General features: G+C 41.7%; 1 protein-coding gene across 1 annotated transcript; it reads right to left on the bottom strand.

Moving 5' to 3' along the window:
* Positions 1 to 2,544: 2,544 nt before the first annotated feature.
* LOC106576440 (protein mono-ADP-ribosyltransferase PARP12-like) lies at positions 2,545 to 6,101 on the bottom strand. The gene is made up of 7 exons (XM_045698686.1): positions 5,880 to 6,101; positions 4,621 to 5,617; positions 4,305 to 4,398; positions 4,047 to 4,119; positions 3,792 to 3,922; positions 3,554 to 3,699; positions 2,545 to 3,231 (listed from the first exon to the last, which is right to left on the bottom strand). Exons 2-7 carry the CDS (start codon positions 4,697 to 4,699, stop codon positions 3,005 to 3,007), a joined length of 750 nt encoding a protein of 249 aa, XP_045554642.1. The 5' UTR covers positions 4,700 to 5,617; positions 5,880 to 6,101; the 3' UTR covers positions 2,545 to 3,004.
* Positions 6,102 to 20,960: the final 14,859 nt, after the last annotated feature.

Below are 20,960 nucleotides of genomic sequence, written 5' to 3'. Positions count from 1 at the left end.
AAAAATGAACCCAAGTAGGTTGTTAGAGGATCCACAGTTTCAATTTGAAGAACGCACATCTCTCTCCAGAATTTAAAACGGCTCTCCAGAATCCACTCAGCTGTCTCCCGCCAATTCTTGCTATTCATTGTTTCATGCGCATTGTTCTCCCTCTGATAGTTTATTTTTATAAATTCCCCATTACATATGTCACCAGTAGTAAATGTAATTTTAATGCCCTTCATTTGGTTACATTAATGTCTCTTAATGCATTGTATTACTAATTAGGCCTAGAGTCATTTAAAAAAAATTCAGAGTTGACAACCTGCTACACTTGTGAGAAACAAGTTTTGGTTTATTTCATAACATAATTTACTAGTTGGCAATTTTTTAATTGTCTTTTGTTTGGAGTACACCATGTGAGCAATGAGCATGAGTCTGGTTTCTCTGTCTTCTTAATGTTGAGGAAGCGCACGCGCCTGAACACGCATAGAAATAGCCTACCTGCCCTGCTGCGCAAAAATGTAGGAAAGTCCATTTGGGGATGTTTGATTTCTGATTGTCTTAGTCACATCCACATCTAATAAACTGAGCTTCTCAGTAATTTTTTCTTCCCCTCATACAGTAATTCAATGAAGTCATTTTTTTTTTTTACATCCATTGTGAATGATAGTCTAATAGTTCCTCACAGAAGGCCAATTTGAAAAATCTTTCCAACAATCTCCCCCTCGATAATCACCAAGCCTCCACACCAAGCCTCCAGCCTCCCGAGGGTCGCAGCGGTCTAAGGCACTGCATCACAGTGTTTGTGGCATCGCTACAGCCCTGCGTTTGATCACAGGCTGTGTCACAGCCGACCGGGAGACCCATGAGGCGGTGCACAATTGGACCAGCGTCATCCGAATTAGGGGAGGCTTGGGCCGGCCAGGATATCCTTGTCCCATCGGGCTCTAGCGAGTCCTGGTGGCGGACCGGGCACCTGCAAGCTGACTGTGTTTCCTCCAACACATTGGTGCGGCTGGCTTCCGGGTTAAGCGAGCAGGGTGTCAAGAAGCAGTGCAGCTTGGGTTAAATGTGGAAGACACATTTCAGTTGAATGCATTCAGTTGTTCAACTGACTAGGGATCCCCCTTTCCCTTGGCAGGGTCATGTTTCGGAGGATGCATAGCTCTCAACCTTCGCCTCTCCCGAGTACATAGGGGAGTTGTAGCGATGGGACAAAACGAACTACCAAATGGAGATTGGGGAGAAAAAGGGGTAAAAGTACAACAAAACAAAAAAAATGTTTTCGCCAAGCCTCAGTCTGAAAGAACAAGATATCATTATCTGATGATACAACATATCCAGTGGAAACGTCATAAAATACCTTTCCCTTGTGCAAAAACAGCTGTCTGTCCGGAGCTCACTGGCGCAGGAAACTCTGAAGGCCTAGAACAGGCTAGTTGATAGGCTAGTTGTTTGCTAGAGACAGCTTCAGGCAGGATCCAGTTGATTGATTTGATACAATGTTGCACTTCACTAGCAATAGCTCAAGTCAAGACAGATAGAAAGTGAGGCAGACAGGCTGAGTAGAGAGATGAATGTGATTGAAAAAAACGGAATTTATCAGTAGGCTATATTTTCTACTGTTTATATTTGTAGGCGTTATGTATTTTTACTATAGTTGAAAATGGAAATGATAGGCCAACGGTTGCATTGGCCATCTCCGAGTACTATGTGCTCATTTAGGCTATTTAGCCGCCAATGATCACAGTGTATCAATGTGTCCATAATATGGCAGAGGCTGGTGCTCTAACATTAGTTGAATTTTTACTTTTATATTTGTATAATTTTCATTAAGATTTTCATCATCAACCACTTGACAATGATTTGGAGAAAAGAAAACATTATTATTGAAATGAAACTGTTCCATGAAAATGCACATATGAAAATCATAACTGACACCCAGATTGGTAGAAATGGTAGGATAAATTGTATACCTATGCTTCCCCAAACATGATAAAATAATTGCTTCCACCATTCTATGGTCGGATTTTCAAGCAAGGTAAGACATGGGTCATAATATGGTGTAAAACATTCAGGTTTGAAACAATTAAGTATGTTTTCGAAGTGCATACTGCCTCCAGCTCACATTGTAAAGTGGTGAGTAGCCTGCCTACCGTTGTTTTTTCTCCTGGTCAATTTGGTCAGCAACAATTTTATCTACCGGGTTTTCATTTATTTTACGGCCAAAAGCTGCCATTTATCGGCTAACAGAAACCCAGACCCTCAGAGAGATCAAATCAAACTTTATTTGTCACATGCGCCGAATACAACAAAGTGTAGACTTACCGTGAAATGCTTACTAACAAGCCCTTAACCAACAGTGCAGTTCAAGAAGAAAATATTTTCCAAGTAGACTAAAATAAAAAGTCATAATGAAAGTAACACAGTAAGAATAACAATAACGAGGCTATATACAAGGGGCAACGGTACCGAGTCAGTGTGCAGGGGTACAGGTTAGTTGAGGTAGTCTGTACATGTAGGTGGGGGCGAAGTGACTATGCATAGGTAACAAACAAACAGCGAGTAGCAGCAGTGTACGGGGGGGGGGCAATGTAAATTGTCCGGTGGCGATTTTATGAATTGTTCAGTAGATGGGGTCAGAGCCAGAGTCAGCCAAATCAGCATCACTGGAGGAATTGGGCTTAACTGCCTCGCTAGAGGGCACCTGTATACACCAAGGCATGGTCAATCATCATCGTGACAAAAATAAAAGTAGATGGCACATGATGGCACATGGGCAACAAAAAGTCCAGGCTAAACACAAACAACATCCATTAAATTCAGGGTCATCTGAATCTGAGGCATTGGGATTTTGCTGGGGAGTAGGATTTGGTTGGACAATGGGATTTGGCTGGTGAGTAGAGTTTGGTTGGACAACGGGATTTGTCTGGGGAGTTCTGTTTGGTTGCACAACAGGATTTGGCTGGGGAGTAGGGTTTGGTGGAAAAGCATTATCAATGTACTCTATGAGGTATTCAGGCTAAACCTGATATTTTTCAAAAACGACAAACACTTTGGGGTCTTGGATGTTGTCCACACAGCTGTCATAAAAGATGGATCCTCCGGTTTCTTTAGGAGGTGGTCTCACGTAGCTGGAGTTTCCCTCAGTGTAGTCTCCCATCAGCACACGACAAACAAACATGGACCTCAATCCTGACTGGCTGGTGAATCTGTGTGAGTACTTAGCATCCCTGGCAAAGTAACTTCCTGAAAATAAGATTTATTGACCATGTTAAGCTCAGTGTTTAGATGCTTTCATTTATTACATCTTAGCTATAAAGTGCCTTTGTAAGATAAGGCAATTACAAACTTTATTAAACCAGTTGTGACATTTTTCTATGTAAGAATATGTAATTGGCCATTTGAGCAACACTTTTTTTTATTATATTGTTTATCCATTGGGCATACCCTTATAGTCTATGATATTCACAGACATGACAGCCTTTGTTTTTGCTAACACAACAGTTATTCATTTGGATTCATTGAAACATTGCATACACAAAGTATACTACTATAAGGGGCATCCAACCTTTTCCAAATGAAGTTCCATTTGTTCCACATAGCCTCCAGTCAAAGTTGTTTCTGCAAATGCTGTCAACATGTTTGGAGTTAGTTCCATGGAAAAGCTGCTTCTCATTGATGCTTGTCCGTAAGGATTCCATCTGATCTCTTTGCCTAAAAAGGAATGTACTTGGGTCAATTAAACCCCAACTAATGAAAAAACGAAATACATCTCTTTTTGATAGAACTGTCTTTTAGAAACCTACAGCACGTAGAACTTCCATAGGATAGGGTTTTGCACTCTCTCAATGGTGTGGATGTTGAACCCCACTGTTGTTTTCTCAAAAAGGGCCTTGATGTCTTTGTATTCCGTTGCTGAGTTTGGCAACATAACTCTCTGTGAAGACAGATTTACAGGAAGACAAACTCCTCATAAGCTCATTCATATTCAATGTTCTTTCAATGTAACGTGAGACTCCCAGTCAGTGAGTATTGACACAATGTTCAGTGTTTTGCATTACCTCAAAGCCAATCCCAGGCAACCGAGACTGGTCCCAGAAAGGTGGCACAGAAGAAGTGGTGGTATTAGACGTGCTTAAGAAAGAAGTGAAGGGATACTGAGTGTCGTCAACGACCATATGGTCCTCATCATACCACAAAGATAATACAAATCTAGAGACCCAATAGCATACTCAGTGAACCAAAATAAAATGTAGTAATCTTGTGTTTTTCCCCTAGAAAATCAATCACTAATTGAGTTTGCTGTATTTCACTCTTACCAAGTAGCTCTCTGAACATCTATGGATGATTTGAACATTGGCCGTCTTCTTACCAGTCTTTGGGTGTGTGAGCTTGTATTTATCTGGATCATGACTAAACATATATATTTATCAGTTCAGAGACTAAAACGGGTATACACAAATGGATGAGTAACCTACAGACAAAACATACAAGGTACTCCCTATGAAGAATGAGATTTGACTATCCTGTGAGTTTCAGATGGGACAACATGTTTCATTGTTCAATCTTTAGTGTTCTGAAAACCTATTTTTATCAACAGTACACCATACTGAATCACATCTTATATCTGCCTACCTTCCAAATTGACTTCATAGGTGAATCTTCCAGCATTAAACTCAATCACTGAGCCATGAGATGGATCCTTGAACACCATCTCTAGGTCCTCCACAGTCTTAGGACACACGCACGCACGCACGCACGCACGCACGCACACACACACACACACACACACACACACACACACACTAGAGTCACTTATTTTCTTTTTGCCATATTAGCGGGAGAAATTAGGTTGCCTCACTACATACTGGTGACAAATATGGAGTCCAGCCATCATGCTTTTCCTCCCAGTACCAGGTCCACTTGGTAGCAAGGACAGCATCTGGCTGGTCCAGGGAGGAAACCGTAGCAAGGCGGTGAACTTTGCGGTGCCCACGGGTCATGGTGATAAAGTTAACCGGTGGTATCCCGCTACTGTAGGACATAGGAACATCTTCAAAGCTTGTACTTCATTTTTACACATCCCCATTGTCTCACAGCATCCTAACAACACATTATGGACATACATACCTCTGGGTCTTTGCTGGGTCACAGTAGTCCCTTTCAACGCCCTCATTGTCTGGGATACGTGACCAGCCACGTCCATTCTCCACCTCCCATTGGTATGGCATAGTAGAATGAATGCCCTTGCACTTAGCTTAAATAGAAATCAATATCAGTTCAATAGATCTTGCTGATTAAGTGTGGGAAATTAGAACATTGTGTTATTCAAAATACAGTAAAGAATAATTTACAGTGTGAATGGTACTTTTCCACTGATAATATCCCAGTGCTATTGTAAGTGAGTTGGACTGACAACCTCACTCTTCAGCTTGAAATGCCTCCAGCCACACCACTGAATGCCTAACTTTTCAGTGCGCAACATGTCAAGACGGCTATCTCTTGTGTTTGCAAGACAGAGGATCTGAGATCATGGACCGTGAGAAAGGAAGCTATACTGTTAAGCAAGCAGTGACAGTACCTCCTCCAGTGCAGCGTCCAAAAATGAAGTCATGACAAATTAGTTTTTTTCCTGGTGAAAATGTAAGATTTCATATTTTAATTTCAAATTAGTTTACAATGCAAGCTTGCAATTTATTTGAAGACCACATGAAACCAAAATGCAGCAATACAGTTACATAAACAATTCATGACATTCTCAACTCTCAACAGTTATGTGAGTGGCCAATAAGGTCAACATAAAGGTTTATGCAGTATTTCACAAAAATAATGATTCTGTAAATCTGTGCATTGCATTACCTCATGTAAAAAATAAATATTATTTAGATCATTACCAAAGTTGGGCACATTTGATGAACCTTCCATGATTTCGAATAAAAATGTTAACCTCTTTCGGTACAAGTCAGCATGTCCCATGGACGTTTGGTCCTCATCCTCCCTTGTAGGATAAACACTTACAGACGTACTGTATATAGAGAGACAAGAAGAAGAAGAAAGAAGGAAGGAAGGAAGAACAACAACAGACTTCATTCCTCCTGCAGCCGTTGGATAGGCCTATAATGCTGATAGGCTTTAGTCTAATTTACTTTCACTTGTCCACTGTAGCCTACTATTACAGTTTAGGGTAGCTTACTCATCTACACTCTTACAAATAAATGTTCCAGTTGAAAGGTTATTAAGAGCGATGCCATAGTGGAACCTTAAATGGGATGGTTCTTTGAAGAACCATACACAAATCAAAATAAGGTTATACAAAAAAACGTTTTATGGTTATTTGTGGAACTGCACTGCTGAATGAAAATGAGGGTTGTTTTATCATTGTAGGGTGTTGAGCATTATTTGCATATTTCCCAGGGTGCCTTTCAAGTGAATTTTAGAGTTGCTAGTGTCATTCATACATTTTCAGTCCTTTGACCTTCACCAAGTGAGATCCGACGTTAATATTTTTTTATAAAGTTGAAGTCAGAAGTTTACATACACTTAGGTTGGAGTCATTAAAACTCGTTTTTCAACCACTCCACAAATTTCTTATTAACAAACTATAGTTTTGGCAAGTCGGTTAGGACATCTCCTTTGTGCATGACACAAGCAATTTTTCCAACAATTGTTTACAGACAGATTATTTCACTTATAATTCACTGTATCACAATTCCAGTGGGTCAGAAGTTTACATACACTAAGTTGACTGTGCCTTTAAACAGCTTGGAAAATTCCAGAAAATGATGTAATGGCTTTAGAAGCTTCTGATTTAATTGATTAATAACTAGGCTAATTGACATCATTTAAGTCAATTGGAGGTGTACCTGTGGATGTATTTCAAGGCCTACCTTCAAACTCAGTGCCTCTTTGCTTGACATCATGGGAAAAACAAATGAAATCAGCCAAGACCTCAGAAAAAAAATTGTAGACCTCCACAAGTCTGGTTCATCCTTGGGAGCAATTTCCAAATGCCTGAAGGTACCACGTTCATCTGTACAAACAATAGTACGCAAGTATAAACACCATGGGACCACGCTGCCGTCATACCGCTCAGGAAGGAGACGCGTTCTGTCTCCTAGAGATGAACGCACTTTGGTGCGAAAAGTGCAAATCAATCCCAGAACAACAGCAAAGGACCTTGACCCCTCCTGTCTCAGCCTCCAGTTTTTATGCTGCAGTAGTTTATGTGTCGGGGGGCTAGGGTCAGTCTGTCACATCTGGAGTATTTCTCTTGTCTTTTCCAGTGTCCTGTGTGAATTTAAATATGCTCTCTCTAATTCTCTCTTTCGCTTTCTTTCTTTCTCTCTCTCTCGGAGGACCTGAGCCCCAGGACCATGCCTCAGGACTACCTGGCTTGATGACTCCTTGCTGTCCCCATTTCACCTGGCCGTGCTGCTGCTCCAGTTCCAACTGTTCTGCCTGCAGCTATCGAACCCTGACCTGTTCACCGGACGTGCTACCTGTCCCAGACCTGTTGTCCCAGACCTGCTGGAACCCTGACCTATTCACCGGACGTGCTACCTGTCCCAGACCTGCTGTTTTCAACTCTCTAGAGACAGCAGGAGCGGTAGAGATACTCTCAAAGATCGGCTATGAAAAAGCCAACTGACACTTACTCTTGTGTTACTGACTTGTTGCACCCTCGACAACTACTATGATTATTATTATTATTTGACAATGCTGGTCATTTATGAACATTTGAACATCTAGGCCATGTGCTGTTATAATCTCCACCCGGCACAGCCAGAAGAGGACTGGCCACCCCTCATAGCCTGGTTCGTCTCTAGGTTTCTTCCTAGGTTTTGGCCTTTCTAGGGAGTTTTTCCTAGCCACCGTGCTTCTACACCTGCATTGCTTGCTGTTTGGGGTTTTAGGCTGGGTTTCTGTACAGCACTTTGAGATATCAGCTGATGTAAGAAGGGCTATATAAATACATTTGATTTGATTGGATTTGATTTGTGAATATGCTGGAAGAAACAGGTACAAAAGTATCTATATCCACAGTAAACCGAGTCCTATATCGACACAACCGGAGAAAGGCCGCTCAGCAAGGAAGAAGCCACTGCTCCAAAACCGCCATAAAAAGCCAGACTACGGTTTGCACATGGGGACAAAGATCGTACTTTTTGGAGAAATGTCCTCTGGTCTGATGAAACAAAAATAGAACTGTTTGGCCATAATAACCATCGTTATGTTTGGAGGAAAAAGGGGGAGGCTTGTAAGCCGAAGAACACCATCCCAACCGTGAAGCACAGGGGTGGCAGCATCATGTTGTGGGGGTGCTTTGCTGCAGGAGGGACTGGTGCACTTCACAAAATAGATGGCATCATGAGGTAGGAATATTATGTGGATATATTGAAGCAACATCTCCAGACATCAGTCAGGAAGTTAAAGCTTGGTCGCAAATGGGTCTTCCAAATGAACAATGACCCCAAGCATACTTCCAAAGTTGTGGCAAAATGTCTTAAGGACAACAAAGTCAATGTATTGGAGTGGCCATCACAAAGCCCTGACCTCAATCCTGTAGAAAATTTGTGGGCAGAACTGAAAAAGCGTGTGCGAGCAAGGAGGCCTACAAACCTGACTCGGTTACACCAGCTCTTTCAGGAGGAATAGGCCAAAATTCACCCAACTTATTGTGGGAAGCTTATGGAAGGCTACCCGAAACATTTGACCCAAGTTAAACAATTTAAAGTCTACCAAATACTAATTGAGTGTATGTAAACTTCTGACCCACTGGGAATGTGATGAAAGAAATAAAAGCTGAAGTAAATAATACTCTCTACTATTATTCTGACATTTCACATTCTTAAAATAAAGTGGTGATCCTAACTGACCTGAGACAGGGAATTTTTACTAGGATTAAATGTCAGGAATTGTGAAAAACTGAGTTTAAATGTATTTGGCTAAGGTGTATGTAAACTTCTGACTTCAACTGTATTTATTTTTTATTTAACATTTATTTAACTCGGAAAGTCAGTTAAAAACAAATGCTTATTTATAATGCCTACACCCACGAAACCCGGACGACGCTGGGCCAAATGTGCGCTGCCCTATGGGACTCCCAATCGCTGCCGTTTGTGATACAGGCTGGATTCGAACCAGAGTGTCTGTATACAATTATTTAAGACAATACAATACATTTCATAAGGCCTCATTTTGAGTGCCTAATTTTACACTAATACAGTGGCCTGAAACTAATCACATCAGGCCTGCTAGTCACATTATGCTGGCTTGCAAAGTTATGTGTAATTCCTATTGGAATCCAGCCAGGAATATCCAACATTTGGAATTTTTATTCACCCGGAACCTGCATTCAGAATGACTGCCAGGTTTGGGAAGACTTAATATATGAGACTACCTAAATCTTCTTAACTAAAACAACCATTTCAGTAACGGTTGCAAGAAGTCCAAGTAACAGATTGGATTAGTTTTGATAAATATATGTTATTTATAATTGGGATAGCATTGGATTCCTTAATCCGTCAATGTACATGCAAAAACAGATATTGAAAAAAAAGTTCCAAAAAATCTACCTGCAATAGACCATGCTGGACAATTTGCGTGGTTTTGGTTAAACTCTGGTTATTAACACCGCTGGGTGTTCATTTAACTTTAAATCAAATCAAAGTTTATTTGACACGTACGCCGAATACAAAATGCTTACTTACAAGCCCTTAACCAACAGTGCAGTTCTTAAGTAAAAAATAGGTATTAGGTAAACAATAGATAAGTAAAGAAAAAAAAGGAAAAAAGAAAAGACAAAGAAAAAACAATAAACAATAACAATAGCGAGGCTATATACAGGTGGTACTGGTACAGAGTCAATGTGCGGGTGCACCGGTTAGTCAGGCTATTTAAGGTAATATGTACATTTAGGATGAGTTAAAGTGACTATGAATAGATGATAAACAGAGAGTAGCAGCAGCGTAAAAGAGGGGTTGAGGGGGGTGGGGGTGGCGGGACACAATGCATAGTCCGGGTAGACATTTGATTAGCTGTTCAAGAGTCTTATGGCTTGGGGGTAAAAGCTGTTGAGAAGCCTTTTGGTCCCTGACTTGGAGCTCCGGTACCGCTTGCCATGCGGTAGCAGAGAGAACAGTCTATGACTGGGGTGGCTGGAGTCTTTGACAATTTATAGGGCCATCCTCTGACACCACCTGGTATAGAGGTCCTGGATGGCAGGCAGCTTAGCTCCAGTGATGTACTGGACCGTGCGCACTACCCTCTGTAGTGCCTTGCGGTCGGAGGCTGAGCAGTTGCCGTACCGGGCAGTGATACAACCAGTCAGGATGCTCTTGATGTTGCAGCTGTAGAGCCTTTTGAGGATCTGAGGACCCATGCCAAATCCTTTCAGTTTCCTGAGGGGGAATAGGCTTTGCCGTGCCCTCTTCACAACTGTCTTGGTGTGTTTGGACCATTCTAGTTTGTTGGTAATGTGGACACCAAGGAACTTGAAGCTCTCAACCTGCTCCACTACAGCCCCGTGAGAATGGGGGCGTGCTCGGTCCTCCTTTTCCTGTAGTCCACAATCATCTCCTTTGTCTTTATTACGTTGAGGGATAGGTTGTCATTCTGGCACCACCCGGCCAGGTCTCTGACCTCCTCCCTATAGGCTGTCTCGTCGTTGTCAGTGATCAGGCCTACCACTGTTGTGTCGTCTGCAAACTTAATGATGGTGTTTGAGTCGTGCCTGGCAATGCAGTAGTGGGTGAACAGGGAGTACAGGAGGGGACTGAGCATGCATCCCTGTGGGGCTCCAGTGTTGAGGATCAGGGTGGCAGATGTGTTGTTACCTACCCTTACCACCTGGGGACGGCCCGTCAGGAAGTCCAGGATCCAGTTGCAGAGGGATGTATTTAGTCACAGGATCCTTAGCTTAGTGATGAGCTTTGAGGGCACTATGGTGTTGAATGCTGAGCTGTAGTCAATGAATATCATTCTCACGTAGGTGTTCCTATTGTCCATGTGGGAAAGGGCAGTGTGGAGTTCAATAGAGATTGTATCATCTGTTGATCTGTTTGGGTGGTATACAAATTAGGGTGGGTTTAGGGTTTCTGGGATAATGGTGTTAATGTGAGCCATGACTAGCCTTTCAAAGCACTTCATGGCTACGGACGTGAGTGCTACGGGTCTGTAGTCATTTAGGCAGGTTACCTTAGTGTTCTTGGGCACAGGGACTATGGTGGTCTGCTTGAAACATGTTTGTATTACAGACTCAATCAGGGACATGTTGAAAATGTCAGTGAAGACACCTGCCAGTTGGTCAGCACATGCCCGGAGCTCCCGTCCTGGTAATCCATCTGGCCAAGCGGCCTTGTGAATGTTGACCTGTTTAAAGGTCTTACATCAGCTACGGACAGCGTGATCACACAGTCATCCAGAACAGCTGATGCTCTCATGTATGCCTCAGTGTTGCCTGCCTCAAAGAGAGCATAGAAGGGATTTAGCTCATCTGGTAGGCTCGTGTCACTGGGCAGCTCACGGCTGTGCTTCCCTTGGTAGTCTGTAATAGTTTGCAGGCCCTGCCACATCCAACGAGCGTCGGAGCCGGTGTAGTACGATTCAATCTTAGTCCTGTATTGGCGCTTTGCCTGTTTGATGGTTCGTCTGAGGGCGTAGCGGGATTTCTTATAAGTATCCGGGTTAGAGTCCCGCTCCTTGAAGGCGGCAGCTCTACCCTTTAGCTCAGTGCGGATGTTGCCTGTAATCCATGGTTTCTGGTTGGGGTATGCACGTACAGTCACTGTGGGGACGACGTCATCGATTAACTTATTGATGAAGTGACTGATGTGACTGATGTGGTGTACTCCTCAATGCCATCAGAGGAATCCCGGAACATATTCCAGTCTGTGCTAGCAAAACAGTCCTGTAGATTAGCATCTGCGTCATCTGACCACTTCTTATTGACCGAGTCACTGGTGCTTCCTGCTTTAGTTTTTGCTTGTAAGCAGGAATCAGGAGGATGGAATTATGGTCAGATTTGCCAAATGGGGTGCAAGGGAGAGCTTTGTATGCATCTGTGTGTGTCTAGATTTTTTCCCCCTCTGGTTGCACATTTAACATGCTGATAGAAATGAGGTAAGACTGATTTCAGTTGTCCTGCATTAAAGTCCCCGGTTGCTAGGAGTGCCGCCTCTGGGTGGGGGTTTTCCTGTTTGCTTATTTCCTTATACAGCTGACTGAGTTTGGTCTTAGTGCCAGCATCCGTGTGTGATGGTAAATAAACAGCCACGAAAAATATAGATGAAAACTCTCTTGGCAAATAGTGTGGTCTACAGCTTATTATGAGATACTATACTTCAGGCGAGCAAAATCTAGAGACTTCCTTAGATCTCGTGCACCTGCTGTTGTTTACAAATATATACAGATCGCCCCTCACCCTCGTTTTACCGGAGTGTGCTGTTCTATCTAGCTGGTGCAGCGTATATCCCGCCAGCTGAATGTTATCCATGTCGTCATTCAGCCACAATTCGGTGAAACATAAGATGTTACAGTTTTTGATGTTCCGTTAGTAGGATATTAGTGATCGTACTTCGTCTATATTATTGTCCAATGATTGTACATTGGCAAGTGATATTGATGGTAAAGGCAGATTTCCCACTCGCCATCGGCGGATCCTTAGAAGGCACCCCGCCCTGTGTCCTCAATACCTATGTCTCTTTCTCTTGCCAATGACGGGGATATTGGCCTTGTTGGGTGTCTGAAGTACATCCTGTGTGTCCTGCTTGTTGAAGAAAAAATCTTTGCCTAATCCGAGGTGAGTGATCGCTGTCCTGTTATCCAGAAGCTCTTTTTTTGCCATAAGATACGGTGGCAGAAACATTATGTACAAAATAAGTAACAAATTACGCGAAAAAAAAACACATAATAGCACAATTGGTTAGGCGCCCATAAAACGGCTGCCATTTCTTCCGGCGCCATGACAAACAGTGTTAAACTCCTGAATCAACACTAGAAATGTTACACCAGAAAATCTACACTATAGGTAATTAAGACTGGCCAATTTCTGCAGGCTTCCAAACATTTCAAAAACCTTCTATAATTCTGAAGAACCATGGATGCCATGTCAAGAACCCCCCACTTAACTGAAAGATTATTTATCGGGCAAGAGTTTTCAAAATTAACCTTAAAAGTTGAGGAAGAACCATTTTAGAACCTTCATTTTTTTCAGTGCACTTTTGAGTGGTGGCGTCCACTTGGACTATAGACTTAGAAATCTGTTTTCCCAACAAACCACACCAATATTTCAACTTTTATTTTTCAAACAACAAAAGGTAAATTAGAAATGTGAATTTTACAGGTTGGAAAATGTAGAAATAATATTTTTTTAACTACACTCACCAAAAAAAGAAATGGCCTGTACTCTGGAGCGGGATCGATTTGGAGGTGGAGGGTACGTCATGGTCTGGGGCGATGTGTCAAAGCATCATCGAACTGAGCTTGTTGTCATTGCAGGCAATCTCAACACTGTGCATTACAGGGAAGACATCCTCTTCCCTCATGTGGTACCCTTCCTGCAGGCTCACCCTGACATGACCCTCCAGCATGACAATGCCACCAGCCATAGTGCTCGTTCTGTGCGTGATTTCCTGCAAGACAGGAATGTCAGTGTTCTGCCATGGCCAGCAAAGAGCCCGGATCTCAATCCCATTGAGCACGTCTGGGACCTGTTGGATCGGAGGGTGTGGGCTAGGGCCATTCCCCCCAGAAATGTCAAGGAACTTACAGGTGCCTTGGTGGAAGAGTGGGGTAACATCATACAGCAAGAACTGGCAAATCTGGTCCAGGCCATGACGAGGAGATGCACTGCAGTACTTAATGCAGCTGGTGGCCACACCAGATACTGAATGTTACTTTTGATTTTGACCCCCCCTTTGTTCAGGGACACATCATTCCATTTCTGTTAGTCACATGTCTGTGGAACTTGTTCAGTTTATGTCTCAGTTGTTGAATCTTATGTTCATACAAATATTTACACATGTTAAGTTTGCTGAAAATAAACGCAGTTGACAGTGAGAGGACGTTTATTTTTTTGCTGAGTTTATGTTATACTATATTGAAACAAAAATTATATTATTCAATTCGACTGTAGAATTAGATCCTTGGACTGTTAAACGTAACCCGGACCCCACCAAAGTATATATGCTGGCTATTAGTTACCTACTATGAGATCCGTGTACAGGTGTTAGCTTCTGCTATGTGAAGCTCATCTTTGGAGAGGGCATTGCTTGTACTTAAAGACTGGACTATTATCCATTGTTCTCACAAATGTACATCAAATATTAGGTTCTGTACCGTAGACATCTTGATTCTATACAGACAAAATAAAGTAAGTCAGCAACTACATCTGATTCAATAGGAGTCTAAAAACAGGAAGAAGTGCGAATGCTTACCTCTTGTTGAGAGATTCAGCCTCAAATGTGCTCAGAGACTGACACTAAGAGAAATGCTGTGTAACTCCTACAAGGAAATGGCAAATGTCTTACCGTAAACTATTTGCATAATGCCAAACTCCCACGGTAATTACCTGCCTCACACCTCTGACAGCTGACTGATCCAGAGTAATATAATATACTGAACAAAAATATAAACACAACATGCAAAAATGTCAAAGATTTTACTTAGTTACAGTTCATTGCTAACACCACCAACGTTGCGTAATAAATGTGTAAATGTTTTTCACAAAATAAAAAGGTGTTCTGTGCGTTTAGCCTCCATTACATCCCTGAAGGTCAATCTTCAGGGTGTTCTGGTTCAGTGTAAATGAAAACATTAAGAGAAGCAGCTATACCTCTGAATGACTTCAGAAAAATGTATGCCGCTGTCTATGCAATAGACATGGCAGCAATATTGATTTACTTACACAAAAGCCTACAATGCAAGAGCAAAAAGACAATATACAATTTGACTTTGTAATAATATACAATTACAACTGTCTTCACTCAAATTGTCATGTTTCATTTCAAGTTATTCACACAAGTGATCAGTGTTCAGAGTTAATATACTTTGCAATTGATTAACCTATGCCTTCGTCCACTCCCTTGGAATTTGAGTTGATCACTTTCACACCAGTGGGAACCCTAAGAGTACCGAACTATGGTCCAGCTGCTATCGATCTGTGAACCCCCAGATATAGGCAAACTCGGGTGGTTTTAGTACACATTCAGTTACATTGAAACACTGATAAAAAATAATCCCCACCAATTGAACCAGCTGTGTAAACCACCAAAGAGTTTGCTGGTTTTAGAGCAGGCTGGATTTCTCTTGCTGAAACAGAGAGCTGTAGAAGTCCCTCAGAAGCACATAAATCTGTTTCCTTGGAAAATAGTCCCTGGAGTTCGTCTAACCAAAAACTACAGAGTTTAGGACCGATGGAGTTCGGGGTCAATTCCATTTCAAATCTGGAAATTAATTGTAATCCCAATTCAGGAATTGAATGAAATCCTCTTTGAAATGAATAAATAAATAAATTAAGCAATGCATGTAAGAATAAATATAATTTTTCAATTCTTGAATTGGAATCTCAGTTCTTCTCCTGAATTGATGGCATTTGAATCTCTGCTAGTGAGACCAGTGCATGTTGTCAAAGTCTACTGCATCCCCCAGGTTGGCATCAGTCTCCAGCAGGCTCATGATGACGGCCATGGCAGCCTCATTGTTGCTCAGGATACCGAGGCCTGGTCCCACCATGCTGTCCAGACCCATCTGGGAGCTCTCTCCTGGGGGAGGAGAACGGGCTGTCATCAAAACCAACCAATACACAAAGTTATGACAGTCGTATGCTAACCAAGTTTAACTAAGTATAACTAAGTATAACGCTCTTGCTGCTTGTGATTCTCTGATCCACCTCTACGCAGACGACACCATTCTGTATACTTCTGGCCCTTCTTTGGACACTGTGTTAACTAACCTCCAGATGAGCTTCAATGCCATACAACTCTCCTTCCGTGGCCTCCAACTGCTCTTAAATGCAAGTAAAACTAAATGCATGCTCTTCAACCGATCGCTGCCCGCACCTGCCCGCCCGTCCAGCATCACTACTCTGGACGGTTCTGACTTAGAATATGTGGACAACTACAAATACCTAGCTGTCTGGTTAGACTGTAAACTCTCCTTCCAGACTCACATTAAGCATCTCCAATCCAAAATGAAATCTAGAATCGGCTTTCTATTTCGCAACAAACATCCTTCACTCATGCTGCCAAACATACCCTCGTAAAACTGACTATCCTACCGATCCTTGACTTTGGTGATGTAATTTACAAAATATCCTCCAACACCCTACTCAGCAAATTGGGTGCAGTCTATTACAGTGCCATCCGTTTTGTCACCAAAGCCCCATATACTACCCACCACTGTGACCTGTATTCTCTCGTTGGCTGGCCCTCGCTTCATATTCGTCGCCAAACCCACTGGCTCCAGGTCATCTATAAGTCTTTGCTAGGTAAAGCCCTGCCTTATCTCCACTGTTATTTATTTTGTTGCTCCTTTGCACCCCAGTATCTCTACTTGCACATTCATCTTCTGCACATCTATCACTCCAGTGTTTAATTGCTAAATTGTAATTATTTCGCCACTATGGCCTATTTATTACCTTACCTCCCTTATCTTACCTCATTTGCACACACTGTATATATGCTTTTTCTATTGTGTTATTGACTGTATGTTTGTTTATTCCATCTGTAACTCTGTGCTGTTGTTTGTGTCACACTGCTTTGCTTTATCTTGGCCAGGTCGCAGTTGTAAATGAGAACTTGTTCTCAACTGGCCTAACTGGTTAAATAAAAGTGAAAAAATAAATAACTAAGTGTCACTTCCTGACCAGTAAAGGGGGTTATTTGTTATTGTAGTTTGGTCAGGGCGTGGCAGGGGGTGTTTGTTTTATGTGTTTCGGGGTTTTTGGTTTATGTTCTATGTTTATTCTAGTGTGTCTATTTCTATGTTTAAGTTTCTTGGGTTGACCTTCAATTGGAGGCAGCTGTTCCTCGTTGCCTCTAATTGAAGGTCCTATTTAGTAGGGGTGTTTTTTCCTGTGTTTTGTGGGTGGTTGTTTCCTGTTTTGTGTATGTTGCACCTGACGGGACTGTTTACGGTGTTTTTGTTGTTTGTTTGATTTTGAGTTAATAAAAGTGAATATGAGCACGTCACACGCCGCATCTTGGTCCCCATTAGACGACCCGCGTTACACTAAGAAACCCAAATATACACTTAAAACTATGATTGATAACAGTCTAGGTAAATGAAAGATCATGTAAATGTATTGCTTCTAAGATTACTTTGTATAGGATTTTGAATGGTAACTACCTGTGTCCATATGTGTGTTGCTGCCAGCGTATGTGGCCCCCTTTGAAGCAGACTCTGATCCAGACTTGCTCACTGTATCTGAGTCAGTCACCTCCTCATTTTGCATCTGCAAGAGGAGAAGTGGGTACATAATAATACATAACATCTTTACTCTATAGAGTTTTTGAGACAAAGTTCCATTAACAAAGCTCTTCATGCGCTCCTGTTATCAGGGTAATATTTACACTGGTAATTGACAAGTTAAAGTACATAACAATATTACAATTAGTTTAAAAGTTTTAAATCTATGCAAGGCATGTGTTCATACGGAGAACTCCTGTGGTTTTGGTTGTGACCTGCATGTAAAAAACACCATGCTCTCTCCCTTTATGCTGTAATGAAAATAGTTTACAACATATCTTTTTTTGTCAACATGGAACTACTGCCTAGGGCCCTAAAGACACTGTAGGATGAGAGGTGAGGTAGGTAAGGAAACTCACGTTGGCATGAGAGGAGACCATTGGAGACCTGTCCTGAGGTGGACAGAAGGGACTGGATGTTCAAGGTCATGGGCCAATAAAACCAAAATCTATGTAAACTCACTGTACGCTACAAAAACCAGCTTCCTCCTGGTGGTCAAAGAAAGCTCTGATAGAAACCTTCAGTGAAAATGGTTTTAACAATCAAACCGTTGCCACCACAGCATTATGGGTCATGCTGTTGCCTGTGTTGAGACCAATTAACATCCAAGATCGGTACATGTTTTGCATTGTAAAACAATGCCATAATACACACAACACACCTGTTGGAGTCAAAGAGCTCGTTTGCTATCTGGGTCCCTATGCTGCCAGCGTAGATCATAGTGGCCATGCCACTGGAGATGCCAGGGATAAGGATAGTACGTTTGCTCTCTTCTGTAACACAGCGAGGGGTCAGGACAGTGAGCTGAGGTCGGTCCACACACCCAAACTGAGTTATATCCAGAATATTCCTTTTCTTACCATCCAACAGCTTGGAGCTGCTTGGCTGTTCAGCTTCTGTGTGACCGGGTCCCCTGTGTGGAGAGGGAACAGACAACAAATCATTGTACATCCCTTGTATGATGTCATTAGTACAACGCAGAGGACTCTCGAACAACAGCTACATTTTGGGTCCAAAATGGGACAATTTTGACTGAACTTGTCTTGACTCGAAGCAGATTATTAAATTAAATGTATTTTACCGAATATCATTATAGATTGTTCAACCCACAATGTAGACCTAATGTGAAAAGGAACTTACAAAACTCGGTTGGTAGAAACAATAAACTCCACTTCTTTGGTCCACGGGTTTATAAAACTAAACCACTGACTTTGAAGCATGACGAAGGAGCCATGTTTTGTTTTGAACTTGTAGCTTCTGGTCTCAATCTTCTCTTTACTGCGGAGAACTGTTGAGACACAAAACACAATTTCTGTCACTGCAATGTGTTTGTTTTATTCATGAATCCCCCCAACAAAAAACAAGTAATGCACAGGTTATTATGGTGTAATTAACATTTTACCCTGCGACAAAGGTAAGAACCTTTTCTGTAAGACAACCAAAGTATCATTCATATCTGTTTGAGCACCCTGCACATCTGGAGAACATATGGATCTCACCCATACTTAGATATTAAAGACAACCAAACTATTCTCCATTACCTTTCCTGTGTGTCTCTGCGAGGTGTTGCAGGTCATCCTGGTGGAAGTACTCATAACACGATGTCCCCAATAGTTCCTGTGGCAAGTAGCCCAGAACAGTGGTGGCTCTGAAGGATAGAATACAAGGAGGCTGTTATTCTCTATAAACCAACTACAGTACCAGGTTGATATCTTCTGTCCACTTACCAGCTCTAACTATCTACATCATTTCAGAATGGCATAATAAATACTAACTCTAACCATCAATATACATGATGCAGACTTTCTGTTTCTATGGAAAAGAGTAAATGGAATGATTGTCAAACATTTGACCCCGGTAAAGTGAGCTGGGTTCTTGTTCTCTGAATTGGGATCAAATGCCAATGTAGAAAGAATCTCACTCAAAAGAAACAAAATGAAAACTACTTACAGATATGAATTATACTGTAAACATAAATCAAATTGGATGCACTCTCTGCTGTTGGTCAAAAGATCTCACCACCAGTATAACATTTTAGGACAGCCTGGGCCACAATAACAAATTCACATACGTGAAAGGCCTCCTGTTCTGAAATGGAGCTGCCTATTTGACCATCGATAAGTAAAAAGGTCTTTATCTTGACATGCTAACTATATATAAAAAATGTATTTCCAACACAATGTTCCAAGTAAACATTTTCCAACTCACTAGTTAGCAAAGCTTTAATCTGTATTTCAAACCAAAAGTAATAGTATTGTACTGTTGCCATCTCTTGAAATAATCAGGACAGTCATCTCTTCAAGGGGCATATTGTCTCATTTGGAATGCATTCAGACCAATTGCTGGAAAACTTGGGATAACCCCATTACACTTACAGCCACTGTGGTATGGGGCCTTAACCAAAGTCATTGCTTTTGTCTTTGTTTCTTTCTTTCTCTGTTAATACAAGCACAGGTTGGGTTACCCAGGGTATAACTAATGTTAGCTAAGGCCAATTTAACTTACTGTAGCCTTGGCTAACATTACAGTATGTATCAAAACATACTCAACTCAGCTGAAAGAGATCGAATCTGAACAAAACTCTGAGAACAATACGCTATGAAAGTTACCAAGAAGCGACTTTCCCTCAGCCTCGTAGTTGGTTAACTTTTGTAGGCTTTTTGAATGGTCTTCAATGGGCAAAAATGTAGCACAATGGTATTATGCACAAAAACTCCGTAAAAGGCATCTGGTAGAAGTAAATTTATCCACAAACAAAAATATAATTTTATATTTATTACGAATTTGATTATATAATCGTGAGGCCCGTTCAAAAGATTAGCGGACTTGTGTGACGTGGTGAGGTTGGACCCAGGCGCAGAGAAGAGACCAGACGAGGAATCAGTGGTTAAGGATAAACTTAAACACTTTTCTGAGAAACAGTAACCAAAGGATCACAGTAACACAGGGTGGGAAAACAACACGTCTCAAAAACTCACTCAGGAAACAAACGCACATGGCAAACAATTCAAGCTTCTGCAAAAGACAATAGAAAACACACCTCTTTTAACAGGGAAATCAGAATGAGTAATAGGAGACACCTGTCTGTTGTTAATGTCTCTAGGGCGGTCTCTGCCGCTCTTTGGTGACAGGTGAAACCATGACAACTTGATCCAGAAGTAAATTGAAATGGGTGGTTACTTTCATAGGGTATAGATTTCCTCTCTGCCAACACTTTCCTCTCTGCTCATACGATGTATTTAGTGAAGTTCTCTCTGCATGGCTCTCTCACCCTTCTTCTTGGAGCTGCTGGGCTGGATGGTTTTGTCTTCTGTCTTCATAACTGTTCTGCTGTGCTTCACGTGGTAGAAGAAGGAGCAGTTGCTCCCACAGGAAGGTCAATAGTAAAACGTGGATTCGCTAATGCTGTTGAACCATTTTAGCATTACAAAAATGTGAAGCTTGTCAATAGATGGTTTATTATATTTAGACTTTATAAACTATAAAGATTTTTGCAACACCATTCATTA

The sequence above is a fragment of the Salmo salar genome, chromosome ssa17, assembly GCF_905237065.1.
Source record: "Salmo salar chromosome ssa17, Ssal_v3.1, whole genome shotgun sequence".
NCBI lineage: Eukaryota > Metazoa > Chordata > Actinopteri > Salmoniformes > Salmonidae > Salmo > Salmo salar.
This window is presented reverse-complemented; position numbering and strand designations above follow the sequence as displayed.